General features: G+C 53.1%; 10 protein-coding genes across 10 annotated transcripts; 4 read left to right on the top strand and 6 right to left on the bottom strand.

Annotated features, from left to right (window-relative positions):
* Positions 1 to 136: 136 nt before the first annotated feature.
* HD553DRAFT_277578 (saccharopine dehydrogenase) lies at positions 137 to 2810 on the bottom strand (the record flags this gene model as incomplete). The annotated part of the gene is made up of 6 exons (XM_046178002.1): positions 137 to 202; positions 270 to 657; positions 738 to 1212; positions 1302 to 2570; positions 2648 to 2683; positions 2780 to 2810. The coding sequence occupies 6 exons, from the start codon at positions 2808 to 2810 to the stop codon at positions 137 to 139; spliced, it is 2265 nt and encodes a 754-aa protein (XP_046033166.1).
* Positions 2811 to 3064: 254 nt separating this feature from the next.
* HD553DRAFT_337425 (uncharacterized protein) lies at positions 3065 to 4572 on the bottom strand (the record flags this gene model as incomplete). Its single annotated transcript, XM_046182287.1, has 5 exons — positions 3065 to 3611; positions 3695 to 4013; positions 4034 to 4207; positions 4282 to 4388; positions 4414 to 4572. 5 exons carry the CDS (start codon positions 4570 to 4572, stop codon positions 3156 to 3158), a joined length of 1215 nt encoding a protein of 404 aa, XP_046033165.1. The 3' UTR covers positions 3065 to 3155.
* A 625-nt stretch (positions 4573 to 5197) lies between these two features.
* HD553DRAFT_277685 (chitinase) lies at positions 5198 to 7171 on the top strand (the record flags this gene model as incomplete). The annotated part of the gene is made up of 11 exons (XM_046178004.1): positions 5198 to 5304; positions 5377 to 5592; positions 5685 to 5819; positions 5911 to 5917; positions 5992 to 6120; positions 6208 to 6291; positions 6368 to 6376; positions 6457 to 6589; positions 6651 to 6710; positions 6775 to 6886; positions 6949 to 7171. The coding sequence occupies 11 exons, from the start codon at positions 5198 to 5200 to the stop codon at positions 7169 to 7171; spliced, it is 1215 nt and encodes a 404-aa protein (XP_046033164.1).
* On the top strand, positions 6999 to 7874 carry HD553DRAFT_137984 (uncharacterized protein). The gene is made up of 3 exons (XM_046176651.1): positions 6999 to 7157; positions 7224 to 7341; positions 7444 to 7874. The coding sequence occupies exons 2-3, from the start codon at positions 7227 to 7229 to the stop codon at positions 7818 to 7820; spliced, it is 492 nt and encodes a 163-aa protein (XP_046033163.1). The 5' UTR covers positions 6999 to 7157; positions 7224 to 7226; the 3' UTR covers positions 7821 to 7874.
* Positions 7875 to 9178: 1304 nt separating this feature from the next.
* HD553DRAFT_345819 (uncharacterized protein) lies at positions 9179 to 11010 on the bottom strand (the record flags this gene model as incomplete). The annotated part of the gene is made up of 5 exons (XM_046183138.1): positions 9179 to 9548; positions 9629 to 9774; positions 9852 to 10050; positions 10169 to 10520; positions 10632 to 11010. 5 exons carry the CDS (start codon positions 11008 to 11010, stop codon positions 9179 to 9181), a joined length of 1446 nt encoding a protein of 481 aa, XP_046033162.1.
* Positions 11011 to 11283: 273 nt separating this feature from the next.
* Positions 11284 to 13286, bottom strand: HD553DRAFT_319030 (inosine triphosphate pyrophosphatase-like protein). The gene is made up of 10 exons (XM_046180954.1): positions 12944 to 13286; positions 12731 to 12823; positions 12613 to 12624; positions 12464 to 12530; positions 12160 to 12272; positions 12030 to 12090; positions 11912 to 11948; positions 11792 to 11834; positions 11641 to 11709; positions 11284 to 11554 (listed from the first exon to the last, which is right to left on the bottom strand). The coding sequence occupies exons 1-10, from the start codon at positions 13076 to 13078 to the stop codon at positions 11432 to 11434; spliced, it is 753 nt and encodes a 250-aa protein (XP_046033161.1). The 5' UTR covers positions 13079 to 13286; the 3' UTR covers positions 11284 to 11431.
* A 69-nt stretch (positions 13287 to 13355) lies between these two features.
* HD553DRAFT_289398 (putative proteolysis and peptidolysis-related protein) lies at positions 13356 to 15706 on the top strand. The gene is made up of 11 exons (XM_046178322.1): positions 13356 to 13551; positions 13658 to 13846; positions 13924 to 13957; positions 14046 to 14094; positions 14184 to 14262; positions 14341 to 14407; positions 14479 to 14596; positions 14665 to 14782; positions 14851 to 14918; positions 14984 to 15164; positions 15252 to 15706. The coding sequence occupies exons 1-11, from the start codon at positions 13536 to 13538 to the stop codon at positions 15269 to 15271; spliced, it is 939 nt and encodes a 312-aa protein (XP_046033160.1). The 5' UTR covers positions 13356 to 13535; the 3' UTR covers positions 15272 to 15706.
* A 446-nt stretch (positions 15707 to 16152) lies between these two features.
* HD553DRAFT_345816 (uncharacterized protein) lies at positions 16153 to 17010 on the top strand (the record flags this gene model as incomplete). The annotated part of the gene is made up of 1 exon (XM_046183137.1): positions 16153 to 17010. One exon carries the CDS (start codon positions 16153 to 16155, stop codon positions 17008 to 17010), a length of 858 nt encoding a protein of 285 aa, XP_046033159.1.
* A 431-nt stretch (positions 17011 to 17441) lies between these two features.
* Positions 17442 to 18289, bottom strand: HD553DRAFT_329960 (cyclophilin-like domain-containing protein; the record flags this gene model as incomplete). The annotated part of the gene is made up of 5 exons (XM_046181949.1): positions 17442 to 17485; positions 17559 to 17730; positions 17804 to 17910; positions 17988 to 18148; positions 18237 to 18289. 5 exons carry the CDS (start codon positions 18287 to 18289, stop codon positions 17442 to 17444), a joined length of 537 nt encoding a protein of 178 aa, XP_046033158.1.
* A 674-nt stretch (positions 18290 to 18963) lies between these two features.
* Positions 18964 to 21853, bottom strand: HD553DRAFT_277497 (uncharacterized protein; the record flags this gene model as incomplete). The annotated part of the gene is made up of 5 exons (XM_046177999.1): positions 18964 to 19098; positions 19176 to 19525; positions 19590 to 19769; positions 19834 to 21275; positions 21360 to 21853. 5 exons carry the CDS (start codon positions 21851 to 21853, stop codon positions 18964 to 18966), a joined length of 2601 nt encoding a protein of 866 aa, XP_046033157.1.
* Between the last annotated feature and the right edge of the window lie 22 nt (positions 21854 to 21875).

Raw genomic sequence — 21875 nt, 5'->3', positions numbered from 1 at the left:
TCCAGTCTACGCCATCGAATGACAGGCCGAAACGCCGATGCAATTCATCCCATTAGCAGATCAATCATGGAAGCGAAAGCATCCCCGTCGTCGATCCTTTACATGTTTGCAGAAACACAGAACACCTCGAACCGCTCTAGAGGACCTCTTCGACCATCTTGATGTTGACCTTTTCAAACTCCTTCTCGAGCTCGTTGCAAAGCTGTCGAGACACGGAAAGGAGAATGTCAGCTTTTGTCATGTGCCTAGACGGATCTGCAGCTGCTCACCTCGATGTCATAAGGCGCCAAGACACCGGGGGTCTTGATGACCCCGCGGAGGACGAGATCGACAGCGATACCACACGGCACACCGACGAGCCTGGCCATGGCTGAGTACCCGTTGGGCGAGCCCTGCTCATCCAAGACGGAAGTGATCGTCTCGACCTTGCCGTCGGCACGCTCGACAACAAAGGTGTGCTGCAGGTAAACGAGGTCGACCTCGTTGGATTCGTACTGCATGAGGTTCTCGAGACGGGCGCAGAGAGTGTCGAGCAAGTTGCCTCGGGCCTCGGCGGCCTCGTCCGAGAAGAGTCCGAGCTTCTTGAACTTAGACAGAAGGATGTTGGTCTTGGGCTCGGCGAACGAGGACAAGGTTCGGAGCTTCTCGATGATGGCACTGCGAGGTCGGCGTTGATAAGTAATTAGCTGCCATCTCCTTGTGTAACACTGATGGCCAGCTCATTCTCTGCAACTCACGACTCGTTGGCCTCGGATCCGATGGCCTTGGCGGTGATCTGGGCCCACGTAATCTCGCTTCCCTCCTTCAACCAATCCTTGGCGTCATCCTCCAAGTAGCCCAACTCGACAAACGCCTTGATCATGTCATCGAATCCTGCATACCTCAAAGTCCCCCTCTGAATCGTCTGCGCCTCGGGAATGTTGTAAAACTCCCTGAACGGCGTAGAGTCTCGGTTGGGGTAACAGATGAAGTTGTAAGCCGGGTTGGAGACCGGGTAAGGCTTGGCCTCGGACATGAGGTCCTTGCCCTGAACGGTAACGACCTTGCCGTCACGGTAGAAGACTCCGGTGTTTCGCAGAGCGAGGAGGACGCCTCGGGCGGACCAGCTGAACTTGTATCCGAGCGGGTTGTTGGCAGCGGGAGTCGAGGGAAGTCCACCACACATGGAGATGAAGCTGAGGACCTTGCCTCCCTTCTTATGAACGTCGTCGACTAAGGGTTGGGAACAGAAGTAGGCACAGTCAGCGTACCATCCATTTCTTATTCCAAGACCCCTGTCATCGACATGGATATATACTCACTGATCTTGACGGCTCCGACGTGGTCGATACCAGGGTCCAAACCGATCTCGTTCATGACCACGATCCCGGCCTCCTTGCACTTGTCCTCGAGCGCCTTCATGGCCGGCGAGACGTAGCTGGTAGTGACGACGTGCTTCTTGTTCCTGATGGCCGACTCGATGACGGCAGCGTGGTGGATGTAAGGGATCAAGCTGACGACCAAGTCACACTCCTTCAAAGCCTTGTCCAAAGATTCAGGCGAGGTGGCGTCGACCTGGACGGTGTTGGCACCGGGGAAGGCGGTGACCATCTTTTCGGCCAACTCGATGGTTCGGCACCCGACGGTGAGCTGGTAGCCCTTCTTGACGATGTACTCGACGGCCGGGGCGGCAACGAACCCGGAACCGAGGACGAGCACCCGCTTGTCCTTGTTCGAGCTGTTGGACTCCTTCTCCATACCCGGTCGGACACCGGCAAAGTCTTCCTGGATGAGGTTACCGTCCTCGACCATGGCCCTTCCAAATTCGGGGAGAACGAAAGCCGCTCGGTGGACGTTCGAATTGTAGTACTTGCACCCGGGAACCTCTCGCAGGGGGGTAGAGACGCTTCGCTCCGGGTCGAGGGAACAGCAGACGAATCCGATCTGTCCCGAGGGGTAGGTGGGGATGGTGGTGTAGGCGTATTCGGCGACGGGGAAGAGACGCTTGGTGGTCTCCCTCAACTCCTTGATCAAGGGCAAGTGCAACCACAAGGACTCTCCTTGGGTGGACATGTGACCTCCCTCCTTGAGCGCCTTCTTCAACAGGGTAAAGTAAGGAGCCTCGAAGAGGGCGGCGGCGGGACCGACGGGGTCGGACGAGTCGGTGATGATGACGTCGTACTCGTTCTCGTGCTCGGGCAAGAACTTGAACCCGTCACCGATAAAGACGGTAACCTTGGGGTCCTTGAAGATGGCCGACATGTGCGGGAGGTACTCCTTCGAGACCCTGACGACGGCCTCGTCGATATCACAGAGGGTAACGTGCTCGACCGTGTCGTGCTTGAGGACCTCTCGGATGACACCACCGTCACCTCCACCGATGACGAGGACGTTCTTGGGGTTCGGGTGCGACGCCATAGGCAAGTGGGTGATCATCTCTTGGTAAGAGAACTCGTCACGCTCGGTGCACTGGATGACGCCGTCGAGGATGAGGACGTTTCCGTAGGTCGAGGAACGGAAGACGAGGACGTCCTGGTAGAGGGACTTTTCGGTGTGGAGGATCTCTTCGACCTTGAGGGTCATGGCCTGGCCTGCGGCGGTAAGATAAGTAACGGATTAGCTGCCATGGCTCTTGATACAAGATCTTTGGGATAGACGGCCGACTTACCTGGCCATTGGGAGTTGATCTCCCTGAACCAGCCGTCTAGAAGTGGCAAATGAGGACGACGAAGACGAGATGACCATCAGTAAAAAGAATTTGCGAAAAGTCGGTTCTAGCCGTGTATTTTCTGCTACTCACCGACGACCGAGGGGTGAGTGAGAGGAGCCATAGTGATAAATCTGCGGCTTTGATGGTAATATGAGGATGTGGTTGCTCTGTGAGCTTTTGTTATGAGGAAAGAGGAAGAGGGTCTTATGATGTTCTTGAATCGATTGAACATGCACGAATGCACATGATAACAAGCTCGGAGCAGCTGCCAGGTGACCCGAAGCTGAGGGAATTTCCAAAGTGCAAGCCACAGGCGAAAGGGCAAAAGAAACGGACATTGCGGGAATCACGGGGCTTGCGAAATTAGCCAGATGTCCGTGATCTCGTCGTCTTGCGTCATCATAATCGTGTGGTATGGATATCATGCCGTGCAAACATCAAGCTCCCCATCAAACTAATACCCCCACTACTTGTTCAACTGCGCTTGTATGACGGCATCAATGACCTGATAATCGATCTGATCGTCATAGGCGATATACCCTTGCGCCCGATTGGGACCGTCCGACCTGGTAAAGGTCGCCGTACGGAACCATATGGCGGGCGTATCGTGCAGCTGATCGTGGGGGACCAGGTCGAACCTGTAGGTGATGACCTGGAGGTCAGGCTGAGCCTCGAACAGCATGACGGCAAATCGCATCATGGCCGGGCTGACGGTCCTGATGGACTCTTTGCCCGCCGGGTACGTCCTCGGCCGTCGATTTTCGTCGTACTTGAGGACGCCCAGGCCCATGGAGTCGAGGACCGCTCTCGGGGTATCCGAGCGGTTCGCGATCGGAGCCAAGTACCAGGTCCTCCAAGCCATGTTGAACAGGAGCTTGCCAATCTTGGGCTTCGTGGTCAAAAGCCATCGCAGGTAGCCACCCTGTCGTCGAGAAACAAACGCGTTAGTATTATGCGCTCTGTAGCTGTTTCCGCCAAGGATGCCCATACGGGGCGACGACTCACGGCATGCGACTCTCTCGGATGGCCTGGTTCTGGCGAACAGAAAGGGAGTTGAATATGCAGCTCGCCGATGGATTTCAAAGTGGCAGGGAGCATGTCCTCGACCTTGTCTCCGAGCGGCTGAGGGAGTCCGTGAGGAACCGGATGAACTCGCAGTCCTGGCAACTGCAGGCTGAGATGATCCAATCTGACGATGTCTCGGCACAGGTCCAACACCTTGGACGGGTATGCGGAAACCTCGAAATTGTAAGGGCTCTCCATCAACGTGAGATCCGCGGTGATGACTAGGGAGGAGAGTCCCGGAGCCTTGATCGGTTTAACCCTATTTTGAGATGAACGAACAGGGTCGAGAGCGTCGAGGGCAAGGTCATGTCCATCATGTAACCCAGTTCTCGAGTCTCGTCCTTCAATGACTCGAGATTGGAACAGCTTTGGATAAACTTTTTCCGTTGCCGAATCGCGTCGAAGGTATCGGAGACAGAATCGTCGAAGTTGCAGCCTAAAAGTATGACGTTTCTGTTCACACCGACCGGAATCAGGTCAGATGTCGTTCTGACAGAGCCAACCACAAGCTGTCCCGGACGACTCACTGAATATAACGAAAGCTATCCTGACGGATGCTCGACAGAGCTTCCTTTGCCGCACTCGCATGACTTCCGATGAACACGGTATGCAAGATCTTATCCCTTAGGATGATCTCCGGGACGAAAGGTCTGACAGACCATCGACATGCGTTTCAGATCCGGGGAGAGCGGGAAGAGGTTCCGGATGGTCGCCAATTGTTTAGGCGCCGGAGAGAGGTGTAGAAGGATGGCGTCGAGAATCGGGGTGGGCACATGATCGAGATGCCAACTGCTGGGAGGGGTGTTCGGTCCGATCATGTTTCGAACGCCTGCGTCGACTGAAGATATCGGTCCTGATTCGATGTTCGTTATCAGAAGTGTAGTGTGTAACTGGCCGTAGCTTGGGTCGGGCCCGTCTCTAAAAGGAGGTGATCACATCGCGATATGCACTGCTGGCAGCAGATCACGATCACCCGGTAGCAGGCGGGGTGATCCATTCGTTTGGTTCTTTGTTGGGAATGATGAAGAAGCTAGAAGAGTTGAAGAAGAATCTCCTTCAACTTCCCACGCTGTGGCTCTCCCTCGTCTACGAGATTCGTCATCTCCATCCTCTGGCCCTGGTATATATAGGCCAGCTAGGCTTTCAACAAGGCGGCCGACATTTATTATCAACCCCGAGTAGCAGTCAGGCTGTGCTCTAACTGATCACCCTCGATATCTGATGATCACCTGGCTCCGTACGACTCTCCTCTTCACTCTCGTCCTCGTCTGCATCACATCGTTCCTCTCCTTGCCCCGTGCACAGACAGCAGACGGGATGAGACGATTCCTAGATAAGCTAGGCGTCAATACTGACAATCACAACAACAACCATGGACAACAGCCTCCACAACAGTGGCAGCAGCCTCAGCCTCAGCCGCCTCAGCAATGGGGTCAACATGATATGTATGCCAATCAGTATCAGCAGCAACAGCAACAACAGGGAGGTCCTCCGCCTATCCCGCAGCGGCCGCAGCAGGGTAAACGCAGCGTAGGCTATTTCACGAATTGGTACGTCCTTCCCATAATCGCACTCCGAAGCACACCTCGATCGATCTCACCCTTTTGCCCGGAAACGATCAGGTCGATCTATTCTCCCGCCTACCTCCCCTCTCAAATCCCTCACCAAAACCTAACTCACCTCAACTACGCATTCGCCAACGTCGACCCACATACAGGCGGTGTCGTTCTAAGCGATTCGTGGGCGGATGTGGAGATTCGGCATCCGGGACAGGGCGGGGATGATGGGGGACTATTAGGGAACTTTGGGGTGTTGAGAAGCCTGAAGAGGAGTAACCGGTATGTCTTCGAAATCGAAGAGCATCTACCAAGTTGAGACTTGGAACTCATACTCGAACCCCGATCAATATTCCGGCGTGACTCATATGTAGCAATCTAAAAGTGCTCCTTTCTATCGGAGGATGGTCGTACCGGGACAATTTCGTCCCGCTCGGCAAGGATGCGGGAAAGAGGGAGAAGTTCGCTAAGAGCGGGGTGAGGCTGGTAGAGGACTTGGGATTGGATGGGTGAGTCTACTCGTACAGACAGAAAGTTTAACGATACGATTTAGCTGATTGAAGGCAGTGTTGAATCGTTGCTCTGGTGAACGTGGATCAGGCTTGATGTAAGCTGGACGATCTAACGCATGACCGCGAAAAGAGACCAGATCTCAAGGCAGTTCTCATCCTCGCTATCCAGATCGACTGGGAATACCCTCAAAACTCCTCCGAAGCGCACGCATACGTCGACCTGCTCGCCAAATGCCGGAGAGAACTGGACGAACTCGCTAGGAGTAAAGGCAGGTCGGCGGGGACTTATGAGTTGACCGTGAGTTGCCCTAGCCGTATTCCTATCTCGCTCGGGATTAGCGAGAGAGCGGTAAGTTATCGATGCTGATCCTGGAACGACTCGCAGGTGGCAGTACCGAGCGGCAGGGATAACTATGCCAAGCTGGATATCAGAGGGATGTCGCAGTACGTGGATTTCTGGAACTTAATGGTGAGTGCAGGTACAAGTTCGTGATTAATAGCTCAATTCCAATAGCTAATCATTCTTAACCATGTAAACGTTGTAGACATACGACGTGAGTGCACTTCAACAGGAGTCTTGATTCTCTCCGACGACACTCGCTCACGTTCAATGTCGTATGCGCCAACTTCGCAGTTTGCCGGCTCGTGGGATTCAGTCTCGGGACATCAGGCCAACTTGTACGCCGCTCAGCCCGGTGGTGCATCCGTGGACGACGCTGTGAGATATTACATCCAGAACGGGATCAGACCGGATCAAGTCGTCGTCGGTCAGTCGAGCGAGTCACTATTGCAGGACAAAGTGTTCGATCTGATGTCTGTTTGCTCCAGGAGTGCCGCTTTACGGGCGAGCGTTTATGGGAACGCATGGAATCGGACAGCCTTTCAACGGTAAGGTTCTCTCAAATAGATTGAGTTTGACCATAGGCTGATCAGCCTAGTATTGACTTTGTAGGCACCGGAGAGGGCTCATGGGAGCAAGGAATGTGGGATTATAAAGCTTTGCCTCGACAGGGCGCGCAGGTGTTCGAGGATGAACGGTTAGGTGCATCGTGGTCTTTCGAACCGTAAGCAATTTCAAATCCTCTCAAAGAAAGGGATCAAGTCTGACCTCGCTCGCACGCACTAGCTCCAACGGCCGACTGGTAACGTATGATACGGTCCCGAACATCATCCGGAAGGCCAACTATATCACCCAACAAGGACTAGGGGGCGCCATGTACTGGGAACTTTCGGGGGACAAGCAGATTCCTGGCGAATCCCTAATAGAAGCCATGGCGAGAACTCTCGGTGGAGGGCTTCAATACGAGGAGAACGAGTTGAATTATCCAGGGAGCAGTGAGTCGGCGTAGATTCGGGTCGATCAGTGAGGTGGAAGACTGATGATAGTCGTTTGGTGTTAAGAGTATGCGAACCTTGCACAAGGCCGGATCTAAGAGAGCCAAAAACCAGGATGCGCTTCGTGCTAGCGGGGGAATCGCTTATAGACACATGCCTGACGACTGCGTTGCTATGCCTCGAGGTGAATACATCAGCGTGACGACTCTATCGTTTCAGATTGTAGATGACATTGCCTATATACTCTGCATGGTCTGATATTGAAATCGCACTTTGCCCACAGTAGAATTCACACTGCGCAGCAGTTCTCGATGCGGACCTTTGCCAAGTGTATGCGTTGCCGGACCGGCTTGGTCGTCGTCGGCCTGCTCCCTCCGTATGCGGGTAATCTCGGCTTGGATGGCCTTAAGCGTCTGCTGGGTGAACATTCCACAAGGTCGATCCAACTCTGCGCCGATCACAAGCTCGGGTCAATTTTGTCGTCCTGAGCGTTCTGTGCGTTCTGTGCGTTCTGTGCGTTCTGTTGATGCTGCTGCTGCTGTTGTTGAAGTTCGGCGAGGTCCCGCTCGCTTTAATCGAGACGGGCCTGGGTCTCAGCCAGGGTTTGAGCGAGGTACAACTGGGTCTGAGCCATTGCCTCATCCCTCGCAAGGCAACCCTTGAACCAATCGGAAAGATCTCCAGCGCTGGCCTGGAGGGCTCAGTGTTCTTTGATGACCGTATCTACAAATGAATTCCAGTCAGTACAGGATCTGTGAGTAAACACCGTCAACCTCGTCAAACTTGGAACGCAAGAGCGCCAATCGCGAGACCAGGTGGACGATGCGCAATCTAGGATCTGCCCTGGTCTGGAAGATATCCTCTCAGGGCCAGATATAGCCGCTCGATAGCGTCAGGATTGGTGGCAAGAGCAACGGACGAGACAAAGGACGTGGTCCACCCCTCCCTCTCCTGCCTGGACATAGCCAAAGGAGGGTTGAAACGCGGATCCCACATATCGCTTGGCCTTGGTTGCCGTCGCTGCCGCTGTGCTCATGCTCTCAGCCAGCAATTATGTCCAGTGTCCTAAACAGACCCAAGACTCCCTGCAACGTTCTGGGTTCGCAGTAGTAGCCTGGATTGAGAGGCAAGAAGCATATTAATTATCATCGACAATGTCATCTTGTTCGATAAACCAAGAGGTGCTATCAATCAAACTTGTCATGATCCATAGAGAAACACGTCCCTCTGCATTCCTTGAGAGATACCCCTCATAATCCCTGTACACGTCCACCGGTGACATCACACTCCTTTCCTCAGATCAGTCCGCAACATCACTCTCGTCTTACACCCTTTTATAAAACCCTTTCCACATCCCCCCTCAATCCGTCTGGTTTATCAACATGGACTTCCTCTAGATTTTCTGGATATCGGCCCAACTCAAAGACGGCCTCGATACCGGGGTAAGGACGGGCCAAGACGTCCAGGCAAGTGACTACGGGTACCTGAGACGAATCTCCCATGATGTCGGCCAGTTGCGCTTCGATTTTTAGGTAGTAATTGAACGTCCGGGTGACTTTGGGATCCATGAGCATCGTCCGAAACACTCCCTGTGACAACGTCGAAAAATCCAATGTCCCGGGACGAAATACGATCCCCGTCCGCATCTGAAGGTCAGCAATTTTCGCTCATGTCTACCGCTTGTTAAGACAGCTTACGCCAACTTAACCGACCGATCCGAGAAACGTTGGACGGATGGGACCATGCTCTTTGCGGGGGTAGACGAGTGTTGCAGATCGGTGTGCGAGACTGACATCGAAGCGGACAGTGCTACTGTTTTTCGAGTATGATCAACCATCATCAGTGACACCTACTGTAGGTGAAACGCGACTGGGATCGTAGCGGGATCAATATCTCAGATCAGTTCCAGGGGCACTACGAAGAACAGTCGTAGCCATATCCCTTGAGCATAACGTAACAAACATTCGCCTTTATCGGCGTCATATACACACATATCGGTTCAAACCTGTTGAGCTCAGACCTTAAGACAGCTTGATCGGAAACTCGACACTCCCCTCTCCATACAGTCCTTCTTTGTTACCCGCCTCGCCGTTGTTGGTATCGTGGAACCCTTCCCAATTCGCCGCTGTGAACCCGTCCATCAAGGTCTCCTTGTCGGCCCACCTTCCTCGCATCCACTCGCCGAACGCTTTGGCTTCTTCGTCACTCGCTAGACCGGGCAGGGCGGGTTGATGCTTTCCCTCAGTAGTGGTATCGTCGCTAGCAGTTGTGCTTATAGTATCGGTGGATAGAACACCTGGAACGGAGCCGTCGGTAGGGTCGATCATTCGCAAGTGAACGTGAATCGTTGGAGGAGGAACGCCGAGCATGAATACGCTCTTCAGACCGTACCTACACCGAGTTGACGATTCAATGGAAAATTCTCAGGCTTAGCGACATGTCCGGAAGCAAGCAAGTAAAGAGCAACGTACCATTCCTGAGCGTAACCTCCACGCGGCACACCAGGGTAGCCGATGGTCAAGTCCAAAATCCTCAGGTCGGGGATCTGAGGTACGAGTGTTCGGAGGCAGAACAACATGCCCGTCGTCCTCGGTTGCAAGAGGTTTATCAAGTCAGGCTAGTTCGGAAATATACATATAGAACCATCAAAACCTAGCTCTCATTATCCATTGCGCGATGACGGATATGACTCACAATGCCCTCCCTCTCGCTAAACCTCCTGCTCTTCGCCCTCTCCTCGTCGCTAGTGATCGTCCCCTCGGGAAAGATCGTCAACCATAATCCTGATTCCGGCCTGTTCCGACCTCTGGTGGACAAGTCCGAGAGAGCTTCGGTGAGGTTTTTCTGGTCTTCGGCCCAGGAGCGGGAGAGGAAGATGAATCTATAGAATTGCCTGTGGACGGTGAAGTTCAGAGGGCAAGAAGAGACATTGAGGTTACGTATAGGAGGGTGGATCAGCTAGATGGCCTTAGTGATACGCCGCAGCTTTTGATAGATGAAAAGACGCTTACATGCCCCATCCAGCGATCGGAAGCTTCTTCAACTGTTTCTTCAAGATGATGATGATACTCCTCGCCCCGTGTCCTTGTTCCTTCCAGCTCGCCTCTCCTCCCGCCGCCTCAAGGCCATCCGCCGCTTGTGCGGGAACCACGCTGATGTATCCCATGAACCAGATGACCATCCAATCGAGGTAAGACTGGTGGTTGCTCATGATGATCAGGTTCTTGGGAAGGTTCAAGCCGACAGGTTCGCCGGTCCGTGGGTCCCGGACGACGAGGGAGGAGAGAGGAAGGGAGGTTGCACCGGAAGACGGGGTCGTTATGGTGATCGACGTAGGGGAGAATAGGGAGAAGGTCATGATCACTGCCGAAAGTCACAGTTCCCACGGTGAGTTATCAGTCTTCAATCAACCTTGTTTGGCCACACCCAGCATCGCCCGTGTCGCATCATGAAACCAAGACCTTGACGACTCACGAAGCATCCCGAACAACTGTTTCGTAAACTCGACATCCCAATTGTATACCTTGCCGACCCAACTCTTGTCTCCGAACACCCTCATCAACGGCCAAAGAGGGTAGACCGGTACTTGTATGAAGAAGATCGCTAGAAGCCCGAGGAGAAAGGTCGGGATGACCAACAACCTGTTCAAGATGGGTCCTTTCGAGGATCGTTGGGAGATGGGAAGTTTCCAGACGTCTTTATCGTCGTTAGTCTTGATGTTCGTACTCGAAGACTTGGTAGGGCGGACGGTGGCAGTGATAGACGCAGCATCGTCGTATGCGGTCCTGGTGCTCGTCCTGGAGAAGGTGTCGCCGCCGTTGGCTTTGTTCAGTAGAGGTTCTTGTTCCGCCATCGTGCAGTATGGGCGGTGGGAAATCTTATACCTACTGGTCTGCTTTATTGAAGATTGTAAAGATGGAAGTGTAATTGTGTGCAAGTATACAAGTAGTAGACTGTGCATGGTTGACCCCGACTGCGAGAGGTCGAGAGGATGATTCGGTCGCAGAACTGAACTGAACTGATGGCGATGACGATCATCATCGCCGAGCGAGTTAGCGCAAACGGATGCAAAATCTCACCCGACGGAGAAACGGAGCGAGGGGACACCGGTTACTAACCGCCCCGAGCTCGACGATGAAACTACGTACGAACGCTATTCGCGATCGACACTATTCTAGTATCTAGCTACTCTACATCGTCTTCGTCGTTGGTACAAGATACAATACAAAGTCCATCGTTTACGTAACGCCGCCTTCCGACCGTAACCCAGTAGATCACTCGTTGAACACGTCGTCCTCCAACAGGTCGCCCAGCCAATGCCAAAACTCCCAGACGGGGAAGCCTACCACGTTGTTCCAGTCGCCCTCGACCGACTTGACGAGGAACCCACCGGCGCCCTATACAACAGGATAGGTGAAGCGTTCGGGAAAGTCAGCGAGGTCCCGGAGAACACCGAGAAAAAGGTTGGACTGTCCTAGCGTACCTGGATGGCAAACCCGCCCGCTCGATCGATCCCTTCTCCATGCTCGACGTACGCCTTCAACTCGGCGTCCTACAGAGATGAAGATGTAAACCATGTGCTGCGTCAGCTCGAACTATCCAGTGATAAGCGTACTGCTTGTATGGAAACTCACGGTGTTCTCTCGGAAGTGCGCGATTGTCGAGACCGAGATGGACCTGTTCGACATGGGTTCGATCCCGTCAGCGCTTCCTATCCGACAAGTATCAAGGGGAGAAGCAGAAGGAGGGCTTACTGTAGCTTGTAACCCGGCGCACCGAGCGTAGGGTAGACTACAAGCATTTGAACCGTCATCAAGTCAGCCATGAATCACAGTTTCGCTACTCACACCGTGCGTATCAGGCTAGACTTACCTATTGTGACCCCCGTGACGATCTCGCATGTCTTCCCGTTCAGATCCTGCAACATCCTCAACTTCGAAAACGTATGCATATGGACTCAGCATCAACCCCGTCGTAACGACTCGCCCTGAGCTCCACTCACATGATCGTCCTTGTCAAACGGCTTTTCAAAGACCTTCGACTCTTCAACCGGTTCCAATGCCGTTCGCGAGTCGGGGTCCTTGGACTGAGGGGGGAAGATGATCACCGTGTCGGCTGCATGTCGGGACGGTTTCCCAGTGTATGTCGATGTTAGGCATTTCAAGGATCAAGATGCAGTGCGAAGTCGATCGGTAAGAGATGGTGAATTCAATCGATCAATATCAGACGATGTGTTGAAAGAGATGATCGTTATCAACATCAACACCATGGGCTCAATTGAAGCCAAAGCGTAAGGCTGGACTCACCGCCGATGACCAGATCAGGTGCATCGCGATCGTCCGCCTTGACGAGCCTCTCGTAAACTTCCAAGGCCTGAAGAATGCAGGCGTGACGACGATTAGCATCTCAATACTCGCTATTTAGACAGCGCGATATGGACAAGGACAGGACCTACCTTCTCTCCCGCCTGAGTTGCATCGAATCGCGATTGATTCCAGACGATGACGGTAACCAAGAGACGCAGATTTCATTAGCAAGCCCTTTGTGCATCGAAAAGGCAAATGCGAGCTTACGGTCGCAATGGGGTACTCGGCCAGAGCGTGCGCGAACATGGATTTCGGCAGGTTTTCCGGAAACTCGCTGGGGATGATCTCCGGTTTCAGGCCCTACGTTCAGGAAAGGCGACGACAATCAGCGGTTTGAACGATTCGGAATGGAGCAGTCCTCGACTGCGAGCTAACATCACGGGCGACGGAATGGGGAGATATAGATGGAATGCAGCTCACACTCAGGTCGAGGAGTTCTTTCCTCCTTGGAGAAGAGGAAGCGAGGACGACCCGTTTGTCCTTGAGGAATTTGAAGATGGGCAAGTTCAGAGCGTGTTCGAGCACTGGGGAAGGTCTTGTTGATGAAGAGGACATAATTGCAGTTGTGTCGAATGTCGGGGATATCAGTAGTAAGCTAGTTGTATGCAAGTTTGACAGAATTCAGACCGGTAGAGAGTGTTCAAGTGAGGTGTATATGTAAGTCTGGATCGTTTCAGCTTCCTTTGTGGTCGACGAGGATCACGAGCTCACGAGCTCGATGTCGATGTTTCCTGCAAGATTCGCAACGATGATGAGCAATGAGGCACGACGGTGATGTTGACTTGATAACGAATAACAGAGGGATGAAACGCATAAAACTTACGGCACACACTTCCCTTGGCCCTTCCCAACTCTCGCCGCTCAGCAGCAGGTTCACGGGCGCTCGATCAGCGATTTCGATCGAGAAACGGTGGACTCGCATACAAATGAACGACATCTCATCAAGTAGGATCGTTGAAGGCCTCTCCTTCTTATAATCACATCGACGTCACTCATCAATCAATCTAATCAAATGAACCCTCAATCAGGTGAGTCGATCGGCAACTTCCGGGGGGCGATCCTCGACGCTTTCGTCATCCCGCACAACTCGCTCGATACTAAGGCTCTTACATCTACACTCCTGCTTCTTTTCAGGTCGAGAAGCACTGCAAAGGCTCGCCGTGCAGTTCGCCAAAGCTCAACGTAGTGGAGGTGGATTCGGCGGCAAGGGCGGTCCAGGAGGTGCCGGTGGACCCGGAGGTCTGAAGGGGTTCATGGCCGGAGGCGGGTTGCTTGTTACGCTCGCCATCGGTGGATTCGCTATCAACCAGAGTATCTTTAACGGTGAGTTCAGATTGGTTTCCTATCAACTGGATAGCTGTATGATGGAGGCTGATGCTGTTTGGATACCTCTGCGATAGTCGACGGAGGACACCGAGCGATCAAGTACACCCGGTAAGCAGCATATCCCCGCTTTGCTTCTTCGCCCCTTGACATCTAGACTGGAAACTTACTGTATCTGTCCCTGTCTCGTCTCGTATAGATTGAATGGTATCGGCTCGACCATCTACCCTGAAGGAACCCATTTCAACGTGAGCAGACACCCCTCAATGCTGAACAAGTGTCTTCCGAAAAGCATGACAGCCCATTGACGCCCACTTCGATTTCGCCAAAATCTCAGATCCCTTGGTTGGAGAGCCCTATCATTTACGATGTCAGGGCCAAGCCCAGGAACATTGCTTCATTGACCGGAACCAAGGGTGAGCCGTTGACGCCTCTTCTTACCTTCCTCCATTCCCTAGCAGAAGCTAATCATTATTTGCATTCCTGATTTGTAGATCTACAGATGGTCAACATCACCTGTCGTGTCCTCTCCCGACCCTCTGTAGAGGACCTTCCCACTATGTGAGTATCGTCTCGTGCCTCGCAGCTCACTGATCACTTGCTAAGGATCACGCCGTTTACGCTTCTTTCAGCTACCGAGAGCTTGGAACCGACTATGACGAACGAGTACTCCCCTCGATCGTCAACGAGGTCTTGAAGTCGGTTACTGCGCAGTTCAACGCCAGTCAGCTGATCACGCAGCGAGAGATGGTCAGTCCCGTTTCTCTCGCTTATCCCCCCGAGTTGCCAAGATGCTGATATGCAATGCGCTCGTTCAGGTGTCGAGATTGGTCAGGGACAACCTGATGAAGCGAGCAAGGAGGTTCAACTTGATCCTCGATGACGTTTCGATCACGCACGTCGCTTTCAGCCCAGAATTCACCCACGCCGTAGAGGGTTAGTTACTCATGCTACATTTTCATACGCCCAATGGTAACTAATTCTGTTGTTGCGACGGTCCATAGCCAAGCAGGTCGCACAACAGATCGCTCAGCGAGCTGCCTTCTTGGTAGACCAGGCCATCCAGGAGAAGGTAAGAGATTTTCTCTACCAATCAAGCATACTTGACTACGGTTCTAACCCCCCTTCGACTTACAGCAATCCATTATCGTCCGAGCCCAGGGAGAAGCCCGATCGGCCGAACTGATCAGCGACGCCATCAAGGCTAACAAGGGTTTCTTGGAGCTCCGAAAGCTGGAGGCGGCCAGGGATATCGCTAGCATGTTGGGCACCAGTGGGAACAAGGTCGTCTTGGATGCCAACACTTTGTTGTTGAACGGTAAGTCCCGGCGAACTCACTGGTCATCAACTGGTTTGTTGGACGAGATCGCTGATTTTGATATGCTTCTAATCTCTCGTCGTGCAGTTCAAGACAAGCCCAAGTAGAAGGTTTGATGGAAGGATTGTGTGGCTAAAACGAGAACTTGTAAAAAGTAACCCCCGACTCTTTTTGGTATGATCGATGCGTGCGCAGCGAGCAATCAGACCCGATGGACGAAATGAACGGTAGAGTCGTACTGCATGTTAGCTTGACGAGTGGCAGAGGATTGGCTAGGGCGTGAACTGTCTTGGCTTCGCTCTGAAAGGCAAGCAACAAGCTGATCTGTCAAGACGTCTCGAAGGCGCGATTCGCTTTAGCCATAATGGTGAGCTCGGATTTTCGAGACTGTCGTTTGTCAAAACTTCGATGTCGCGATGAATCCCATATAGGATGGAATGTAAGGCTCAGGAAGAGGAGGGGCTGGACAGGATCGTGCGATTGTTCTGTACCTTGCGTAAAGTTAGCCACGGTTTCAAAATTCGCTAGCCATGAGCCACCAATTCCACCAAGGAACCCGAAGAGTGAGGCGCAGCGCGCGTGGCATTCGACCTGAAACATCGATAATAGGTGTACAGATACAACACGGTCACTTTTGTATTGACCGCTGCAGGTACAAGAGACCATCCTTGATATATCTCAACTTATCGGCGTTCTTCGGTGTATCGGTGCATAATGGGCTACTCGGGCGCATCCGGAGATTGGCGAATTCATAGCTCCTTTCTTCTCTGCCTCGCAGCGGTCGAGGACAGGGCAAAGGCGAGGTCACAACATCGGGTGGGGTATAGCTTCTGCCAGCGAATCAAAGGAAAAGCTGTACTGCGGCATCTCCATGATATATATCAGTACTGGCGGCAACGAGCCTCATGGGAGTGATGGCTGTCAACTGAACCGCCTCACAGATCCGGAGACCATCCTTCCGACCAGCACCTTTCGACAATAAACAATCATGGAGGAGCGGACCCTCGCCTTTGGCCAAGATGTGTATAGGCATAGACTAGCAGCGCAGGAGTTGGTCTACACGTTCCTTCGCAAAGAATCATCCAGTACCAATCTTGACCTGACCGAACGTTGCGTCCAGCTAAACACCAAGCTTGAGGACGCCTGGAGGGACGGCGAAGGGGATCTGGGACGCATCAAGGAGGAAGTGACCAAACACTTTGACAATCGTAATGTGGCCTCTCATTGGTCCATCTACACTCCAGAAGCTCTCATAGCCATACGAACCTATATAATTCTTTCCACAATTGAAGCGGCACAAATGTTGCATGAGGGGCTGTCGAAAGAACTGGATAAGGACTTGCCGAAGGACAAGGTTTTCGGGAGTTGGCTTGACATTCTCGAGAATTCTCGAAAGGTTTTCCAACATGAAGGCTGGAGAAGCCCATGGTACAAGCCATACGACCGGAGTGGTAAGGAATTCCTTAGATGGCGAGAAAACGCTTTAGACATCTTCGAACAGTTCAAAGATGGCGTCACCGAGCTTTTGTCAGACTATCCGGATCATTCAGCCGAGGCAGAAGCAAGAGTTACGAATAAGGCCCGTCAAATCATCATCCTGGTGTCGGGAGGGTCTTGGGATCGATTCAAGTTTGTTTGGCGACGCTGGCAGTACAGCGACGGCGAAGCCCCCAATACAACCGATGAGATCCAGACTCGGCTCGAGCTGGAATCATTGCAAAGCGATCGAAGCAATCCATCGCTGTCAGCACTAGCCGGAGAAGCTTTGGATTTCATATCCTCAAGCGCAGAGTACGGCTCTAGCCAATCTCAAACGTCCGTCGTGGGTACAGCCTCACAGTTCTGACAGGTTCACGGTTAGATAGGATCGTATCCATCTGTATAGCTTACCGTATGAATATGAAAGGAGACATCGCCCGGACCGTACATGCCTTACGTTGTGTTTCCTTCACTATAAACGGTAGGGCTATAGGCAACGAGATCGCAAGATGGAATGTAGTCTGGCAAGCCGGCGCTCCCTCTCTAGAATCAGAAATGCGGTGACCAGCGACTTCATCATCTCCGGCGAGCGACCCCATACGTTGTCAGGGGCTCAGTATCGCTGGGAACATCGACACTACATCCATTCAAATAAGGCTTGGACTGTTGCTCATATCATAGGTTGATTGCGCTCCGCACGCGAGTTATCGATTCATTTCATTTCATTCGCGTGTCCCCGATAGACGCAGAACAACGAGATTAGACAAGATCGGTCGTTCAAACTCTGATAGAGTTTGTTTAACAGGTACCAGAGTTGGTGATCTTGACCTCGGCCTTGGGCTCTGTGAAGTAGCGCAAGAAAAGCCGCGATCAGCTCTGCGTTTCGGACATGATCTGCGGCGAGCTGGTACGTACTACCGGAGTCGGAACCGTAAGACTCGATCTTCTTGACCAAGTCGTAGTTGTCAACGACCTTGCCGAAAACGACGTGCTTTCCGTCCAACCACGAGGTCTTGACGGTGGTGATGAAGAACTGGGATCCGTTGGTGTTGGGTCCGGCGTTGGCCATGGACAAAAGTCCGGGTTGCTATAGCACGGTCGGCAGCGGCGTTAGTACGATCCTACAATTCGACAAGCTGATCGTGTTTGATTGAACTTACGGTGTGGGTCAACTTGAAGTTCTCGTCGGCGAACTTGTTGCCGTAGATGGACTTTCCACCGGTTCCGTTATGGTTGGTGAAGTCACCTCCCTGGAGCATGAACTGGGCTGCAAGTCGTCGAAAAGGAAGATTGTTGAATCAGCATGGATGTTGTGTCCAAGACAACAGAGTATATCGCACTCACGGATGACTCGGTGGAAGCTCGATCCGGCGTATCCGAATCCCTTCTCACCAGTGCAGAGAGCACGGAAGTTGGCGGCGGTCTTGGGAACAACGTCGTCGAACAACTCGAAAGTGATCTTGCCGGCGGGGGCACCGTTGATGGCGATATCGAAGAAGACCTTGCTGTTGATGCGACATTCAATTGAAAGAGATTTCGGATCAGACACGTTTGTCCCGCAGCATCCCCAAAATTTTTCGTTTAGTGACTTACGACATGTTGGATCGAGCTGATACGGCAAAGTTACGGATGGTAGTAGGGAACATGACAAGGAGAGAAACAGAACTGCGGGTAAGTCAACGGTCGGAATGAATGATGAGAATGGAGAGCGGGAATAGGCAGGAAACAGGGTATGGGAGAGCTCCGAGCTCGCCAGGGTCCATAGCAAGAGCTTTAGAACGGGACTGCCAGGAATTGTAGATTGTATGACTCACATTTGTTGTTCTGGGGTGGTTTAGTAAGGAGGTTTTTGGTGGGAAGAGAAAGAGGAATAGTTGGATTCGCGGTGAGCTGTGGAGTTGATCTTGATCAAAGTTGATGGTTATATCCTCCTGAAGCTACGCTCCCACCCTGCCAGAGCATGACGTACGCGCTCCCCCCAGTTTCTCACACTCATTCCCCTCGATTTGCTTCCGCGCTATGCCACGTCTCGATCTCGGTTGCGAGAAGGATCCTTGGGCCAGAGCCGCCACGGGCGTGCACCGCGGAAAGAGAAAACACATCAAGCGCACTAGATATTGGGTGGTGTGATCGTATCGTATGGTCGTTCATGATAGGGTTCGTTACAGTCAAACGTCAAGTACAGTCAAGATGGTGTATGATGCGTAGAAGAGGTATGTAGTATGTGATGGAAATTAGAGGGATTGTCGAAAAGGCGTCGAGCTGGGGTGTCTCGGAAGGGTGTCTTGTTTTGTTGTGTTATCATTCTGCGGTTGGTCTGTTAGGATCGATTCGGCTTCCAACCCTTTTCCCAAACGGCGGGTACGGGCCACTTCTTCCCGAACCATTCGATCATGAGACGTCTCGTCTCCTCGTAGTCTTTGTCGATATCGTCATTGAATCCTAGCAGCGCGACCTGACAACAAGAAACTCGCTCCAGTCAGCTACTGAGCCAAAACAGCCGAGCTATACGCTGGTCGCGAGCGGACTCACGTCTTTGGCCTTGTCAACCATCTTGAAGACGCCCTGTACATGCTCTGGATTTCTAGCCATGTGGAAATGACTGGGCGTCTTTCCTGACATGTACAAGTACCGCGACAAGAGCTGCATCGACCATCGTCTAAGCTTTACGGGTTCCCCAGGTAAGGTGCTCTCGGACAAGACGCTCTCGAGAGAGAAATCGGCTTCTTGCCATGTAGCCGTCAGCGGGAGGTGGGGTGGGGCGAGATAGTCGATCTTCCGGAGGTGCTCGTCGTCCGCCCGGGTTTTGTAGATCATCTCGGCAGGAGGGAAGATGGCCGACAGGCCAAGAGGTCCGGACGAAGTCACCAGTGCCGTCAAGACTAAATACAGTAGCTACAAATCAGCCATGACTTCAGGACGACCAACTCAAAACAGCACACTCACAGCAGTCGCCACAGGCAGGGTAGCTGAATGCCAACCGCTTGAACATGTCGTCTGCCGTGACGTTTTCGTTTGCTGACCAGAATCGACCCAGACACCTGTCCAGGCCGATCTTGCATACGTCATTGTTCTCCTTGGGCACGCCAAAGGGCAAGAGGGGAGGGATATGACCGTCCATCGAAGCTGGTCCAAGGCGATGTCGTCAGTTTCGAGTTAATTCTCGGGTTCTCCACAGACGACGACTCACACCACAGAAACTCGGTATTCTTAGGAGCCTCCCAACCGGCGCCCTCCAGGTTCCCTGCCATCCGGTCCTTCTCCATGGTCCATCTTTCACCCCTAGTGACCTCGATCTCGATGACGTCGTCGTCCTCATCCGTCACCCCGAAGAGCTCCTTGATATCGTCCCTCGCCTCGTCTCCCCAGATCCCGATCTGCCCTCCCTTGTTTTCGCCCCAAGCAGGCCGAGTCCCTACCCGCGCCACCACCCAGGTCCACAGCATGGCTTCCCTCCACCTTTCGATCCTGAGCGCCATCAATAGCCACTGCATATGAACATCTCCCTCGCCATCAACCAGTTCTCGAAACTTCCGTTGAGCCGACGTGGTCAGAGCGTCCTTGAACATGATCGAAGCTTCATGATGCAGACCCCGGGTGATGACCTTGGGCACATGGGCAAAGTACGGTCTCAAACGCTTCGGGAACCGTTGGCTGAGTAACCAGTTGGCATGATACAGCCCCCCATTCTCCCCCGCGTTGTTGAGGAATTTCTTGTCTAAAAGAGGTCGGACCTGTTGGTTGTAGTTGTAGTCCAGTCGAAGCACTGTACCGTAGATTCCTGACCACCAGTCCGATACGGCATACGGTTTCAGGAAGAACTGATCATCGTTCAGAGCGAGGGAGACGTCCGACAGACCCCAGAGCCAACCGATCTTGCTCTCGATGGCCATCGAGTTGAACGTGGGCAGCGCGTTCTTCTTCCACTCGTCCTCCTTGTACTCTGGCGCGCCGAGTCCCGAGGCGGCCTTTTCCGTAGCCGACTTTTTGTGTGTGGGCAAGTGGAAAATCTCGGAATGGACCGCGTAGCGTAACGAGGGATGTGACGTCGTGTGCAAGTGGGACGTTACGGGCTTTTTGGGTAGACTCGGGTTCTGGTAAAAATGATGCAAAGGATGTTGAGGGTCGGCCAGGTCGATCCTCTCGAAATTCAACCAAGTCGGAACCTGGGCGACCCTCCATGCCGAGTTCAACCAGCCTGAGAGTTTGCTCGAGATGACCCTGGGTTTCCGAGCCGCCGGTTGTTCTTTCCGTGATTCCAGATCGTCCCCTACGTCCCGCTGCTCAAGCCCGTCCTCCTCCACCGCTGCTGTAGGCTCTCCCGACTTTGTCCATTTCCCATCCGGTCGGAATTTCTGTTCCGCCAACGACTCGAGCTCCCTCAACGCCTCTGGAGACTTGGGCAACAATTGCAAGTCCGTCCGGGTATCAAACGCGTAATCCGCCGTGATCAAGTGAAACGTCCTCAATCGACCCGGCATATTGGCGAGCACGCTCCGCATCGAGTACATCAACTCGTTGTTCTCCCTGAAATGGTGCGCAGGCGAATAGATCCCCTTGGCCTCGCGCTCGGCGATCATCTGGGCTTCCCATCGAGGGTCGCTACCGTTGACCCAGAGCCAGGTCACGTCACTGGAAACGAGCAGAATATCAGTCTCGCTGATCTCGAACACCCGGCACTTGAAAGCTACCTCGTCGTGGGTCATTCCGACTTACAGTTGATCTTCCTCCCCTATCTCGTGTCTGGAACACAGAATCTCCCCATGTGCAAACCACCCTTCGAGACATCGGTCCGGCAAGAAATGCGTCGCCCTCAGAGCCGGGAACGGGGCTGGCGGAGGTGCCAACGGGTATAACGCACGGTACGCAGCGTTGGGAGATCCATACCTATCGACAGGTCGGTTAGGTGGGAGCGGGAAAGACGAAGACAGTCGGAGCTCCTCGGCCAGCCTGGTTATCTCCGAGTCCGAGAGGGAAGATTGACCTTTTATTCGTTGAAGTAGGGACGAGTCGACGACGGCAGAGGTGTTGCCCAGCCAGCTCGATACGACCGTGAGCGTGAGACCGTAGACGACGATGGTCGCCAGTACGCGCAAATAAGGATGGCTCGTCGGGACAGCCAGGGGGTTGACCAAGAACGACCTCAGGCCGGAAGACGAGACTCCAGGACGTCTATCGACTACCCGGGCATAGACCGCCGGATCCTCCATGCTAATGCTGGATCGACTGGGT

This window comes from Filobasidium floriforme (assembly GCF_021052385.1).
Source record: "Filobasidium floriforme strain CBS 6241 chromosome Unknown HD553scaffold_26, whole genome shotgun sequence".
Lineage (NCBI taxonomy): Eukaryota > Fungi > Basidiomycota > Tremellomycetes > Filobasidiales > Filobasidiaceae > Filobasidium > Filobasidium floriforme.
This window is presented reverse-complemented; position numbering and strand designations above follow the sequence as displayed.